At 33.9% G+C, this 16,344-nt stretch overlaps 1 protein-coding gene across 10 annotated transcripts in view; it reads left to right on the top strand.

Annotated features, from left to right (window-relative positions):
• EEA1 (early endosome antigen 1) overlaps positions 1 to 16,344 on the top strand; it is a 454,873-nt gene that overhangs the window by 416,933 nt on the left and 21,596 nt on the right. For 9 of the 10 annotated variants that reach the window (XR_010383157.1, XM_064491578.1, XM_064491581.1 and 6 more), the window contains 6 exons: positions 4,695 to 4,898; positions 7,636 to 7,836; positions 8,802 to 8,915; positions 11,132 to 11,287; positions 12,992 to 13,131; positions 15,754 to 16,084. Coding sequence is in view for 9 of the 10 variants with exons in the window: in XM_064491578.1 (XP_064347648.1) it covers positions 4,695 to 4,898; positions 7,636 to 7,836; positions 8,802 to 8,915; positions 11,132 to 11,287; positions 12,992 to 13,131; positions 15,754 to 16,084 (1,146 nt within the window). In the remaining variant the exon portion in view is untranslated. The remainder of the gene's footprint in view (positions 1 to 4,694; positions 4,899 to 7,635; positions 7,837 to 8,801; positions 8,916 to 11,131; positions 11,288 to 12,991; positions 13,132 to 15,753; positions 16,085 to 16,344) is intronic. The other variant, XM_064491584.1, reaches the window with a different exon arrangement.

Below are 16,344 nucleotides of genomic sequence, written 5' to 3'. Positions count from 1 at the left end.
AGATAAAAGACCCGAGGGGAAGGAGGGTGAGAGTCATCTGGGTATGAGAGAAAAGAGCATCATCAGTCCATTAGAAGGCCCAGAGGCAGGAGCATGTCTAAGGAACATCAAGAAGCCAGTGCGTGGAGTGGTGTGAGTGATGAGAGAGTTAAAAGGGGTGTAGTCATAGAGATAACAGGGGGTCAGAACATGTCGAGCCTCATAGGTAATTTTAAGGATTTTTACTGTGAGTGAGGTGAGAAATCATTGGAGGGTTCTGAGCAATGGAGTAGCATGCTTTGACTTATAATTTCACAGGATTACTCTGGCTACTATATTGAGAGTAGACCATAGACGCACACTAGTAGAAAAGAAATTGGCTAAGAGACTACTATAATAATTCACATAAGAAGTGATAGGGCTTGGATCAGAATGGAAACAGTGCAGGTAGTGAGAAATGGTCAAGTACTAGATATACTTTAAAGATAAAGCTGACAGATTTACTGATAGATTGTTGTAGGATATTGACAGAGAACTCAAGGATGATCCCAAGAGTTTTGGCCTGGGTGGTTGGAAGGATAGAGGTCAAGCAACATAAAGGCTGGGAATCCTGTTGGGTTGGCAACATGAGGTCACTGATGACACTGATGAGAGCAGTTTGGAAGGAGAAGGAAGGATGAAAGCCTAATGGAGAGGGTTCAAGAGGAAGTGGGAAGAGAGAAGTTTGATACAATGAATGTAGATAATTCCAGGAGTTTTACAGTAGAGTAGCAAAGAAAGAGTAGTAACGCCAGGGTGGAGATTTTGGCAAAGATTTGCAGCCAGTTGGGTTTCTCATACTGTACCCGAGAATTAAATTTATTCATCTAGTAACAGACTAAGCTGGAAATGACAGCCTTTTACCTTCTTATAGTCAAGTTGTCTCTTAGACTGAGGGGAGAGGAAGGGGCTGAGTTATTCTTAGTTCTTCCAGACTTTTCAGTTAGTTAAATTCTCATTCCCTGCGGAGGAATAAGAAAAGGATGGCAAAGAGGCTAGGCACAGTCTCATATTATGGAAACATGAAAAATACTAGGCACTAAAGAGTTGTAATAATAATTCTGTGTGTGTGTGTGTGTGTGTGTGTGTGTGTGTGTGTGTGTGTGTGTGTGTATATATATATATATATATATATATAAATATAAATATATAAATTATTATGGTAGCATAGAGGACAGTTACCTAACTTGGATAGAGTCTGGAAAAGAGCAGTCATTGAAAATTCTTAGAAGTGACAGTCTGAGTTGCACAGGTTGTAGAAGTTAGAAGGAAAAAGATACTGAAGTTGGTATGAACTAAACTGTAAGGTTTTGCTGGAGCTTAAAGTGTAATTTAGAGATGAGTTAGAGAAGAGGCCAGAGCATTTGACATAGATAAGTTTATGTAAGGCTTTTCTGTCTGTCCTTGAAGACAGAAAGGTGTTAGAGGTCTTAAGGTAGATATGCCATAGCCAGATTTGATTTTTAAATAAGTTATTCTTGTGATTATGTGAAAGATGGATTTTGGAGAGAGTATTCTGAAACAGGAGATCAGCTAAAACACTAATATATGCAGTAGTTTGGATGAAAAATAATAATGGTCTTACTTTAAGCAACTGTTAAAAATGTTGTAGGGAAAAATACGAATAATACTTTGGTAGTAAGATAAATAGGACTTACTGACTTAATAGTTATAGGGAATGACAGAGAAAGGGAATGACTTCTAGGTTGATAACATTGGGTACATGGTAAATGGAGGTATCATCAACTGTGTTAGTGAATGTGAGAAAAATGTCTGTTTTATAGGGCAATGTTAGGAGTTCAGTTTTGGACATGTCTTGAGGCACCTATGAGATACAGTAATTTAAAGCCTGGAGGACAGGACCATGCTGTGTATTAGCTGTGAGAGACACCAGTATATATGGGGCAAAAGAAATTAGTAGAATAGATGTGATCAGCCATGGGGAGACTACTGTGAGTATAATAGACAACTGATAACACAAGACTTCCTTGAAACACTAGCACTTAAGGGGTGGATGAGTAGAGGAAGAGCAGCCCAAAGAAAGAGAATGATGAAAGCAATTAAGGAGAACCTGTAGAGTAGAAGCCAAAGGACTAGGGAGAGTCAAAAGTTGGGAGTAATCAGCAACTTCACATGTGGTTGTTTGGTGGGGTGCTTGATAAGATAAATGGAAAATGTCCATTAGATTAAACATTTAAGAATTAGTGACCTTGTTAAACATAATTTCAAGAATGTGATAGAGATGGGTATCTGATTTTTCACTGAGTAAATGAGAGATGAGGGAGTTGGAAAGTAAATACGCATTACTTTTGAAATTTAAATGTGAATTGTGTAAAGACTGGGCAGAAACTGGAGTGGGACTTGGTATGGGACGTGTTTCTGAGAACAAGAGATACCTGAACATGTTTATAGTCCAGGACAAAGGGGCTGGTAGAGGGAGTAATTGAGGGGAGGTGACTGAAGGAATAAGATATTCCTAATCTATGATGTCACTGATGCAATGGATGGTGGTAAATGCGAATTTATCCCGTGAAGGATATTGTTTGAATGTCAGATGGGCAGAGATTAAGAATTTGGAGAGAATATTGAAGCTTTTAAGTGGTTAACTTGAAGAGAACGTTTGAGGTTGAGAACTCCACTCAGATGACAGGAGTGACCAGATGATTCTAAGTATATAATGGAGGTTGGAGTCTAGAAATTTATAATGGCACCAGTTTTATGCAGGTTTGTGATTTTGCTCTAACAGTGCTTAGAAATGTAGGTGTGGAGAAAACAGATTACAATATTGATCTAGGATTGGGCTTTTTGGGGTAGCTGTATTGGAAATTTTGGGGTAAAAGGAAATGGAAAATGTAGTTGGAAAGAATAGTTATAATTAGCTCATATCTATATATGAGATTCAGGAGGAGAAGCTAGGCATATGCTAAATAAGCTAGAAGAAAATTGAGGTCAATGTCTCTTTGACACTGGAGAGCAGAAATGAAGTCATGCAATTGGAAGACAGTCAGGAAGTTGTGATCACAATGTAGGATAGTTGAAATTTTTTATCTGAAACAATTTCAAGTGCTTACAAGATCCTGCATGTGAGTGATTGAATAGAATGAGTAAAGATCCAGGAATTAAGATGATAAAAATGTTGAGGCTGTACTCTTAATCCTCTGTGTATTTTGTATTTCCCAGGAAATTGGCAGAAATTGGGATTGAGAGAAAGACTAAATCAGGTTTCAAGTCTTCAGTGAATGAGGTAGGGATTTATAGATAATAGCAACACAGCATAGAGGATAGAATAAATGAATGACATACTTCCCAAAGCAGCATAAAGCTTTTTTTACATGAGGGAGAGAGTCATGTCGTTGAAAAAAATGTGGAAAAAGTCAACCTCCCCTGCTTGCCCAACAGAACAGTCCTTATATATCAAAGAGGGCTGAAGGGGAATCAGCACCTGTAAAGGGAGAACCAAATTATCAGTTAGACTTACATATAGAGTGATAGTTCTGGAAAAAGGCTTAGGTTTGGAACTGTGGTTTTAGAAGATCAGTGGAATGTTCAGAGAAGGATCTTTAGTGGCAGGAACAGAGAATGAGAGCAGAGAGGTTAGGTTGCTTCCCATCATTCTGTGATTAGAAGGATGAGAAGCATGTTGGAAAGTCACTGATTTCACATATTTTAATATTGGCGCATACTGTTGAGGGTACCAAGTGGTAGCTGGCTCAGTCTCAGCAAGGTGGTGTGGGCTACTGTGAAGTTTGCAGAAAAGCTTGTTAGGGCCTTATTCTAGGTAGAGGCTCTCTGGCTCTCTTAGAATGATGGAGGCAGAGGCAAAGGCTGTGGGTTAGCCCCAGAACATCAGTGGGTGTTATTCTGGATGTGGGTGTGTTCTGTGTAACATGAAGGCCCCTGGTAAAGTTAAAAAGAGGGATCCCTTGATGTAACAATAGAATAGTCCTTTGGGGGTATTGAAATGAGCCTTCAGGAGTGTGTGTTAGAGTGCAATCACTTATTTCTCTGTTCATTCAATTGATATCTTAGAGCATATGTGTCTTAGATACATCAATGGATAAAACAGACAAAAATCCTCCCCAGTGGAAGGAGGCAGATAAACATGAAAAATAAGTGATTTATTTAGTGTATTAGAAGATAAGTGCTATGAAAAAAAAAATCAGGAGAGAGAGTATCGGGAAAGGCTGCAATTTTAAGTGTAATGGTCAGGGTAGGTGTTATTGAGAAGGTGACATTTGAGCAAACATTTGAAGGAGAGGGAATGAGCCATGTGACTTTGTGGGAGAAGTGTCCCAGGCAGAAGAAACAGTGCAAAGGCTCCGAGGTGAGCGTGTGCCTGGTGTGATTAAGGAATAATGTGGAGTCCCACATGTCTGAAATGTATTAAACAAGAATTGTAGTAGGCAGGTCAGTGTGTTAGAGTAAGAATAAGAATGTGGTTAATCGAAGATTTTTTTGGTTAAATTCTAGCTTACTATCAATAATATAGATTTATATTGTTAAATGTTTAGTTCTAATTATTGAATTAAAATTTGCCATGTTAAAATGTAGTGATTAGTGAAAAATACGTAAGACTTATGAGTTTGAGTATTAAAATTTACTCAAGTCATTTTATGTTTGAGAAATAACTTTTTAAGTTTTCTATTCTTAAGGTAGTAGTTTTCAATTCTTTACAGAATGATTTGGAACAAGTACTACGTCAAATTGGCGATAAGGACCAAAAGATCCAGAACCTTGAAGCCTTACTACAGAAGAGTAAAGAAAATATTTCTTTACTAGAAAAGGAAAGAGAAGATCTTTATGCAAAAATTCAGGCTGGCGAAGGAGAGACTGCTGTTCTTAACCAGTTACAAGAAAAAAACCACACATTACAGGAACAAGTAAGCTTTTCAAGTGTACTAAATTTCTAAAATTTACTTTTATCTCTCTAAATCTTACTAAGTTTAGCTTTATTTAAATGATTCTTCTGTCATTTTTAGTACTTTAAAAAATATTACGTATTTTTGACAAACACTATCTCATTTAACTTAGAGGTGAGTTGCTATTGTAGTGAAAGTAGATTAACATCATTTGACAAAGGAAATCTCAGTTCATGCCCCAGGACATAACTTATTACCTGTGTGACCATAAGCAAATCATTTCACCTTGTTAGCTCATTTGAAAAGTAGAGATGTTATTATTAATACATACTTGCCTCATGGCATTTTGTGATGTTTTGAAAAAAGATTGAATAACAAAATAGATTTATTAACTGAAAGTACTAATCAAGTGTTAGTTGTTACTGTATATTGGTTAATATACAGACTTAGTGGTTACTTATATTTTGACAATGTATATGTGTTTGCAATATATAGCTAATAATAATTTTGATAAGTTGCCTTATTCTAACATTTGTATGTTGGTTTAAGAGAAACATAAAATATAGCTTAATACATTTTCAAACTGAAAGTAATTTATAGTTGCTTTTTTTGAAGAATTGTCCAATAAAAGAATTATGGTATCTAAATGAGAAAGTATTAAAGTATCAGTAGGTCATACCACTTTTCTAATTTGGGTATCAGAGTATAACATGTTTTCCCCAAACTTCAAAGTTAGCCTTGGTTACCAGTTTATATGAAGAATTTTGTAGGCTAATTTCTAGTTGTAAGTTGCATTCAACTTGACATTGCATATCATACAAATATGATCAGAAAAGCCTATACATTTTTTGAAAAAGAACAAATAAAAATGAATATATGTACTTACGCTTCTGGCCACGCTGGAGTAATTGATACCTATTTAGTCTTCTTACCATAAATAACTAGAAAAGTGGAAAAAAAAAAACTGTAAAACCACTGTTTTCAGAGACTGTACAACAAGTAATGTAGGGCTTTGATCCCTGAGAGAACAGAAGCATGTGAAGTGAGCCTTTTGACTACTCCAGCTTTTGACCTGGAAACATTTTCCAGACTGTGGTGCAGGTTGGGGGAAATCCAAGGAAAGCACGGTGGCCTCATTGAATCAAGGAATAATAGGTGAAAGTTCAGGGATGTTGAACTCAACTTTGCAAGGCAGAATGTCAGAGAGGAGGAAACAATGTAGAGGAAGAGCTCCAAAAGTCTGCATAGGGATCCACGTGAGCCTTTAGCTGAATGCTAAGCTTTATATACATAAGGAGGGATTCCATGAGGCCAGGCAGGCAATAAACAGTTATTAAGGGCTGCGGCTGAAAATGATCAGAACTTGCAAAGCTGGGGAATGTTCAACTTCCAGCCAGTCAGAGAAGAAAGACGTTTGAACACTTGGGGACATTCAGTAGAAACCCCAGAAATGTCACACCTTAGGAGTAAAGCTTAACTAGCCCTAGCGTAAAAGCTAGTGCACACCAGACCTAACAGGCACAGAAACAAGACTGAAAGGATCCAGCTGAATGAACTACAGGTGTATTGAGTGCCTGCCAGAGCAGAATTCAACATCAAAGAAGACAACAAAATCCAGACCTGTCACCATAAATATCAAAAAATTACTAGACATACAAAGAAGCAGAAAACATGTGAGCTGTAAGCAGGAGAAAAATGATTCAATGGAAATAGAACGAAATGAGAGAGGATAGAACCATCAGACAAGTACTTTAACACAGCTCTTAGAATACACTTACGGACATAAAGGGAAAACTAATAATGAAAATAGAAGTGGAAATAAACAAATAGAACTTTTAGAGATTACAAAAAAAGAGAAAATTTCACTGGATGAATATAATAGATTGTGCAAATAGAAAACAGCACGAGTGAATATTAAGACAAGGTAATCAGAACTGTCCAAATAAAGCACAGAGAGAAAAAAGGTGGGGGAAAAAAAGAACAGTGCCTTAGTGACCTGTGAGACAGTATCATGTAACCTAGCACACATGTAATTAATGTCAAGAAACAGTGGAGAGGAGGAAAATATTTATAAAAATAATGGTTGAAAATAATGTAAATTTGATTAAAAATACGATCCCACAGATTCAAGAAACTCAACTCCAAGCAAAGTACACCAAAAAACATCTGATTTGGATTTCATCTGAATTAAAGATATATCATATGTTTTTCAAAAGACACCATTACAAAAATGAAAGCCAAGACACAGACTGGAAGAAAATATTTGCAGCACATCTATCTGACAATTCAGAAGTATCCAGAATATATAAGGAACTCTTATTACTCAATCTGATCAGTGATTAGAGCCAGAGATGAGTGGAGGGCACTGACTGCACAGGAGCAGGAGCATGAGGGATCTTTTGGGGGTAGTCGAAATATTCTCCTCTTGATTGTGGTTGTGGTTAAATGAGTATAAATATTTATCAAATCTATTCAAACTGTACAGTTAAGTTGGATGAATTTTATTTCATCTAAATTGTAGCTCAGTAAAGATAGTTTTAAAAAGAATAGGAAACTTGAATTTTATTTTATTTTTTAATAATTTTGAGAGATTATGTTTACTTATTTTTGGAAAGATGTGAATAATTTTTCTTGAAAAAGAAGTTGAGGTAATCTATCATAGAGCTCTTTTACATTCTCATGGTACTTACATTTCGGTTTCTTAGTTCTTTTTATATCATTTGTGACTTTCATAATTAGGATCTTGTTTCTATTGTAGGTAACTCAACTAACAGAGAAGCTAAAGAATCAGTCAGAAAGCCATAAACAAGCCCAGGAGAATTTGCATGATCAGGTGCAAGAGCAGAAGGCACATCTTAGAGCTGCACAAGACCGTGTCCTTTCCCTAGAAACCAGTGTGAGTGAATTAAATAGTCAATTAAATGAAAGCAAGGAGAAGGTCTCCCAGCTTGACATACAGGTAATTTGAATTATGCAACTTAATATGAGTTTGTAAGAGTAAAGCTCCAATTTTAGGCCATCATATATTTAAAGTTCTGTTTCTGTCCTTCTTTCCTCCCTGCCTTACTTATTAATGGAAAAAAATTAGGGATAGGAATTAAAAGTTGTATCTTGACACTTTGTTGAGCTTTCCTGGTTACATTTTTTTTCTCCTGTGGCAAGAGAGACTATTCTTCCTGAAACCACCAGATCTTTCTGCTTTTCTTTTTTTTATAAAGTATTTATTATGGTTTTTGAATTTCAAAGTAGTTTGATATTATACCATTAGATTTTAAGTTAAAGATTATCTGAGTTACTTTGAATTTGATTTTTAAATTTTACTTTAAAGGTTTGATTTGGTACCATTATGTATTTTAACACATTTTCTTTCAGAGGCCATTATGGCAGTCTTGCTCAATGATTCAATCACAGGGTGGAAATTAAGACATATTTCTTTTTCCATTCTCATCACTGGTTTCTTAATCTGTATTATAGTACAGAAAGTTATAGAAACATTTCTGTACCTTAATTTTCTTTATTTTAGGAGAATAATCCCATTGAAAATCAGAAATAATATAATTAAGTAATATAACATTATACTTACTAGAACGTAGAAAAAGAGGATATACATTTCTTTCTTTCTAACATATAATTGTTAGAGGAGTTACAGATAATTCAATATGTGGATGTCCAGTTTAAGAGGGAGAAGTGTTTTGGTGTCATATAGGGGCATCTTTGTATCATTTATCAAAATATCATTAGGAGTCTTCTCTCCTACTCATTCCTGTTTGGGGGATTATCACGTACTTATATTTTAATGTCTAAATCCTATGTGTTCTGCCAAAGGAGCTTTTCTAATAATTTAGTGAGAAAAGTAATGTATATTCAAGCAAAGGGAAATCAGGAACTAAATACAAATTAAATGACTTGTAAATTTTGTTACAGATTAAAGCCAAAACTGAATTATTGCTATCGGCAGAAGCAGCAAAAACTGCTCAAAGAGCAGATCTTCAAAATCATTTGGACACAGCCCAAAATGCATTACAAGATAAACAGCAGGTAGCGGAACCTGATGCAATTTCTTACCATAACCTAATATTTTGGTAGATAAATTAAGTAGAAACATGTATAAAAATGATACCCAGTTTTCTATAATGTTGTGATCTACTTGCTTATTCTCCTTAATTTCTCCCTGAGTTCAGAACCAGTTGAGTGGTAGGTACAAGAGCCAGACAGATGGAGATAAAACTGTCATCTTTGTTTTTGATAAAACTCAACTTGTGTGCAGCTGAGGTCGGGCTTTTTGAGATTGTATTTCTCCCATAATACAGACCTTGGTGTGGAGCTGAAAAATTTATTCCTAATTATTGAATTGTTGCTTCATTCCATCAAGGGCCAGTGATTAAAGAGAGACAGACTTCCACAACTGTTCTTAGTAGGAAATTGGGCTATGACCCAAATATACTTACCACTGGAAGCACAAAAAGAGTACCATGTATTTCATCTCAGTAATAAGAGTTACTTTCTTTTCTTGGGGGGAAGGAGTAAGTGGGGCTGGAAGGAATACAGAAGTTAACTTTTCTCAGTATTTCTGATAGAATAAAAGCTTCCTACTTTAGGGTCACGGTCAAAATGCTGGTAGATTTTTGTTACCTTTTACCAGGTAGGACTTTTTAAAATGTACTTTTTATTTGAGAAGTAATACAGGTTGTTGATTCAGTTGTTTTTTTTTTTGAAAACAATGCAGTAGTATATCAAGTTAACAAAGCAGAATCGTTTTCTATATTTACCCTAAACCTCAATTCCATTTTCCTCCTTAGATGGAATGTTTGCCATTAAATTGGTATGTATCCTTCTAGACTTTTATAAGCATTGAACAAGTATATAATACACACACACACACTCACTGATCTTTTTCTTTTACGTACATAGTATCATTAAATATGTTGTTTTGCAACTTACTTTTTACTTACATTATTGCTAAACACATCAGGAAAGTATTTTTTAAGCACAAAATCAGTGCCAGAAACTATAATGGAAAAACTGCTTATGAGAATATCCACATAAAAGTTTAAAATTTATCTGCCAAACATATTACTAACAAAATTCTATTAGCAAGTAGCAACAGAATAAAACATTTTCTGAAGTATGTCTGATGAAGGGTTAATATTTTTGACTTATAAAACACTATTCATATGAAAAAAGTCAACCTGCAAAAAAGTAAGTGATCAAAACTATACTCCCAAATCCTCAAGTTCATTAAGCATTAGCTTAAGACAGTAAGGGAATACGCTCTTATGGAGGTAAAATGTTTGTGTCTATGTGTTTGACACTGGAAGGAATAGTCGTGGTATAGAAGAACATTGCTTATGATAGTATATAGTAGTTCAGCCTTTTGATGGTGGTAGGGGGAGCTGGTTGGTAATATATTTATTTCAAGACCTTTAGGATTTTTCATATTCTCTAGTTCACTGTTGGTCCTGTACCCTAAGAAAATAATCACAGCTTTAAGGATGCTGTTTGCATCTCTGCTGAAAACTTAGTAGCAATCTAAGAATATAAAATAGGACATTTGGCTAAAAATTGGTCTGTATCAATAAAATAGAAATTTATGCAGTCAGGTGTAACAATATTCTTGAAAATAATGCCATAGTTTCATGATGCATTGTTATGTAAAAACAAGGGAAGTTATGATAAAACTGTGTAAAGTGAGATCCTTTATTTTTAAAAGTACAAATCAAAAAATAGAAACTAACATTCAGAAAAGACTAGAAGGAAAGTTATCAAAATATTAATAGTGATCATCTGTGGGTAGTGGATTTCCTAGTAATTTTTTTCTGCGCAACTAGATATTCTGAATGAATTGAAAAAGTATCATAGATGTAGTCACTATAATTTAAAAAGATACTATTTAAAAAAATGGTGTGTCTTGAATGTTGAAAACATTTAATTGAAATATAAAAAGTGTTATTTTAGTATTAGCTTATTTAATATTCTGTTGTATCTTTTGGTTCCTAAAATAACTTTTCCTAGAAAAAGTTACTGAGCCGCTTATGTATATAAAGTTGTACCTCAGACTACGTACAACTGGACTTCAGGTCCTTTATATTGGTGGGTAAATATAATCTGTGATACATTATTAGACTTATCTGTGGTCTTATTCAAAATAGTTTCTTAAATAAAGTTAAGGTTTTCTGTTTTACTTTGACCAAATATTTTGGCACTATAATAAAGTAAACCTTACCAAAGTTATCTTTAATTGTACTTTTCTATAGGAGTTAAGTAAGATCACTACTCAGTTGGATCAGGTCACTATGAAATTGCAGGATAAGCAAGAACATTGCAGTCAGCTGGAAAGTCATCTTAAAGAATATAAAGAGAAACACCTCTCTTTAGAACAGAAAACTGAAAAATTAGAAGGTCAAATTAAGGTTTGTATAAAAGAAACTGAATTTAGCCATTATCTACTGCTGTAGCAATGGAAATTGATGACCTAGATGGAGTCAAAGATTTTAAATTTCTAAAGAAAGATGAAGTTGTGATGTAAATTGAAAAAAATTACTTGTAATTTTTCATGTCTTAATTTTGAATTTTATCTTTTAATTTCTTCATTAATGGATGGCTTTTACAAGTAGAAGTTAACTTATATACTGATGCCACTGTAATGTATAAATGTTTCAAAGAGACAAACAGCCAGGGGTTTACTCATTCTATAATTACAAGGAACTTATTTTTTTGTTGTTGTGAACTTTCTTCTGCTCTATCATTCCAGTCTCCTTATAATAATAGACTTTTTTCTTTTTAAACTTTATATTTGTAAATATAAATATAATATTAGATTTTGTTTCTAATACTATTAAATTTATTATAATTTTTACTATAGCAAACTGTATCTGTCTTTAACATTACTACAAGTGAAAGTGTTGATTTATACTAAAGAAATTAAATGACTACACGTATGAGAGAAGGATTTGACCTGAGTCTTTTGTTCTCAGTTGGAACTACTATGAATTAAATTAAGACTTAAGTTACTATATATGTAACGTATACCTTCACAGTCAGATGAAGCACTTCTGTATAATTGTAGAATCATAGGATATGTACATGTGTACGTGTACATCCACACCAATATAACATGGAAGAAGAAAATTAAGTTTACAGTTCTGTCTATGGGTTCCTTTTTCTTTTCTTTATGGTCAATGATAATAGTATGATAAATTATTTGATGTAATAGTTGAACAGAAAAACTACTTTGCTGAAAAGCATCTAATAAGAATTCTATTTGCGTATCTTCTAAAAATATTTATTTAGAACCAATAATGTCCATTGTGATCTATCACAGTATCAGATATTTAACATTTTGTACTTATTATTTTAGGGGGTATTCAATCTATTTTATTTATTTTTGTATATATAGTTATAGAATTAACATAGTTACATGAAATATCCAATGGAAGTGCTGAGTAAGATCCACAAGTACCCAAATTGGTTTATAAAATATTTAGGGTGTCGAATTTTTACAACTATACAAGCAAATGCATTGCTTGTAGATGTTCAAACTATATACTTAACAGTTTGATTTTGTAAACTTGTAAAAATACGGACAGTTTTTTATATATATGTATGAGACAGAAACCACACTGTGAAGAACAATAATCTCTAGACCAAGAGATTAAAGAAGCAAAATGAGGAGTTTAATTGGCTTTCTATTTAGGGTCAATAGGTGTTAGTGAGAAGGATGTCAGTGTTGTTAACTGTGAACATAAAGGATTATATATTGTAAGTGGGCCCATGTGTGTAAAACCTATTGCTTAGTTTTTTCATACTTGAGTTAATAATTTTTATTTAAATAATTATTTTAAAGTTTATTTTCTTATTCAGCATTCATTTTAAAAAGTAAAAACTTGGTGACTGCCTCTCATATATAAAGCCTGCTGCCAGGTCCTCTGAGAGATTCCAAGATAAATGGTTCCTTTATGCAGCGATGGCTTTAGAATGTGTTTTTCATTATAACATAAATATTTTTGGTTATTTTTTGTGTGTTATGTCAACACCAATTTGAGTATAAACAAAATGTTATGTTTCATACAGAGATAATTGTTGACATTAAAATGATTATTATATTTCTTCCATAGAAACTAGAAGCTGATGCTCTTGAAGTTAAAGCAAGCAAGGAGCAAGCTTTGCAGGATCTACAACAGCAAAGACTGCTGAACGCAGATTTAGAGCTTAGAGCCACAGAACTGAGTAAACAACTTGAAATGGAGAAAGAAATGTAAGCCAAACTACTTAAGGGAGAGGATTATAAACTAAGTATTGAAATTTTCTTAAGGTTTCAATTTTGCTATCACAGTGCTTAGAGATTTATTAAATGTTTCTTTGTATTGATTCTATAAACTGCTGATATTAATGTGAATGAAAAATAAAGCCATTGTAATATGGTCTAATAGGAAGGCTTGCGACCAGTCACATTTCGGTAGACTTTGTCTTTAAATGCTAAATAGATCACTCTAAGTTGACAGACTTGATCTGTGTCAAGAGGATGAGGGTGTTTGACTCTCAGTAGCAAAGACGGAAGCTGGGATCCTGGGAAATGAAATAAAACCCATCAAAATTGATGATAATTATTTTTCATTGCATGGTTTCATCCTTGTTTTGAGAGTAATGACAGAAAAAGCTTTTGTTTTCACATCTAGTAATTTGGGTCTTGGTACTGTGAATTTGAGGATATAAAGATACATCTTGTGCCTCAGATGGCATTTCTTCTCACTGTTAACATCATATTTCCAGTGCCTAGGCATTTAGGGAGTACATTTGATCCTCTGTATTACCCATTGAGTGGCTGGTCATCTCTAGAACCCAGTCATATGTCCATGAAGATGACCTCTGAGTTGGTTCTTACTCTCTTAGGCCCAATGGTTCTTTCCATTTCTAATGGATTTAAGGGAAATGGGCCCATTTCCATTCTGTGTTCTAATCTCATGGTTCAGAACTCAGGGTCTTTCACATCATATTGGGGTAGGAAAACGTTTTTAATACTAAGGGTTTATCCCTCCCCCCCTTATACTTTATGCAAACATTTCTTATGTAGGGTCCTGCATTTCTAGAGAACTAGCAAGAAATGAGGGCTGGGTTAACACATCTGGGATTTGACTAAACCTCACCCCTGATCATAGGGCCCAGCCTAAATAGGGTACAGGGCTCCCCTTTCTCAAGGGCCACCTACATTATGCAAGCAACTCTTTCCCTTCAATTTCCATCTTATAATGTGTTTTCATTACTTTGCAGTTTAATGTGTTTTCAAATATCCTTTGTACTTTCTTCTTCTGTTGTTTACTTTTCAAATACTTAGGGCTCTTCTGGATATCTTACTGTTATGGGTTTCTAATTTAATTCCATTGTGGTCAGAGGACACAGTAAAATTCAGACTTATCAAACTGTCTTATTTAGGGAACAGTGTATGCACATATATGTATTCTGTGTTGGATAGAGCGTTCTGTAAATACCAACTAGGTTAAGGTGGTTGATAATGTTGTTCTAATCTTCTGTTCCCTTGCTAATTCGTTTCTCTGGTTGTTCTGTCAGTTTCTGAGAAAGGGGTGTTAAGGCTCCCAGGTTGTGGATTGATTTATTACTTCCTTTAGTGGCTTAAAAAAAACAAACAAACAAAGTTTTATATTCACTATGCAAGCCTTTATATTTGTTTTGCCTTCTTTCACATAGTCTTCTGATTTTACAGTAATTATTTATAGGAAAGTTAAGTAGCATGGTACATAAATACATCAAGTCCTAATTTTAAGGTTGCTTGACAGGGATTTTAACTATATTAAAATGGTAAAATAATAGTGTAATGACTTTTCTCTTTAGAGCTTTAAAAATCAGTGAGGTACAGTATCTTATGAATGTACTTAACTTCATATTTTCTGACTGCTTTTTAAAAAGTACAAGTTTCTGGGACTAAAAGTTAGAAAATTTCAAGGTATGTATGCAGTTCTGGTATTGTATTAATATCCGCCTTCAATTATGTGGCTGCTACATCTTTTGGCAACTTCTGTTTAACATACTGTTGAATTTATACTGATAATAAAGTACACTGGGTATAGTATGCATTCTAGAAGTATTACTTTGCACCTGGTTTTATTTTCACTTTAAAGATGGTTGATCTTTAATGTGTGCTTTTCTTTTGATACATAACATGCATAATTTTATTCCTCTTATGAAAACAGTGTCTTTAACTCTTTAAAAGCTACATCTTCATCACCTCATTCTTGTAACTTTTTTATTCATTCGAGTATAGAAAACTTATGTTAAGGGACAAACGATAACAAATCTCTTACATAATCTGCTAGGCTGTAGGATTAAAGTAAATCTTTTGTCTTTCCTCTGTGTTTGAAATGAAATATATATATATTTAACTATTTTTTTCTGGGTTAACCTTATGCATTTTGAAGTTTAAGACCTGTCAAACAAATGTGTTTTATGTTTTCAAGGAAGGAGGCAAAGTTCTCAATGTGCTTGGGGTCTAACATAATAAATAGGTTCTTTAGGGTATTTGGAAAAACTTTTCTGGCTATTGTAGACTCTACGGTTTGCTGTATGCACATTCTTTGGGGATATACTGTGGTCTTCAAGACTGAATTTAGTCAAAGGGTTAGATGGTCTTGGCTTTACCACTAATTTATTTGACTTGAGGAGAATCGTCTTTATCTGTTAAAAGATCAGATCAGATGTCTTAAGGCATTTTTCAGTTGTGTGGTTTTATGACATTAAATTATTACTTTTACTTCTTAACACAGGGAAGTCTTAAAACTCAGTAATTTATTTATTAATTTTTAAGGATAAATTAGAAATTATAAATTACTGCAATTATTTAAAAAATTGTTTCTTGAATCTTTAGAGTATCCAGTACAAAGTTAGACCTACAGAAGAAATCTGAAGCCCTTGAAAATACTAAGCAAATGCTTACCAAGCAAGAGGAAGAAAAAATGATCCTTAAACAAGAAATTGAAAGTTTAAGTCAAGATGCAAAGATGCAGCACCAGGAATTGAATAACAAAATTCAAACAGCAGCAACAGAACTACAAAAAGTAAAGATGGAGAAAGAAACTGTAATGACAGAGCTTTTCACAGCAAAAGAGAAATTATCAAAACTTTCTGATTCTTTGAAGAACTCCAAAAGTGAATTTGAAAAAGAAAATCAGAAAGGAAAAGCTGCTATATTAGATTTGGTTAGTTTATGTTTACTTTCTTAGGTAGAAGTGATTTAGATTTAAAATGTACTGATTTTTCTGCTTAATTCACAGTTGACCTTTCAGCCTACATTTAAATGATTTGAAAGTTTTTATGAAGAAAGGAATTGGGATTACTTAACCTGAGAAAAAGATACTGGTGTTTGTGTAATCTTCCAGTGGCCCAAGAAATTTTAAGTTGAAAAATTTTTTTCTGTTGCTGCTCTGATGCTAGATTTGAGTCTTTTTCTGTTGTTGGT

The sequence above is a fragment of the Camelus dromedarius genome, chromosome 11 (genome assembly GCF_036321535.1).
Source record: "Camelus dromedarius isolate mCamDro1 chromosome 11, mCamDro1.pat, whole genome shotgun sequence".
In the NCBI taxonomy this organism is placed as follows: domain Eukaryota; kingdom Metazoa; phylum Chordata; class Mammalia; order Artiodactyla; family Camelidae; genus Camelus; species Camelus dromedarius.
The sequence above is the reverse complement of the archived record's forward strand: the minus strand, read 5'-3'. Positions and strand labels throughout refer to the sequence as shown.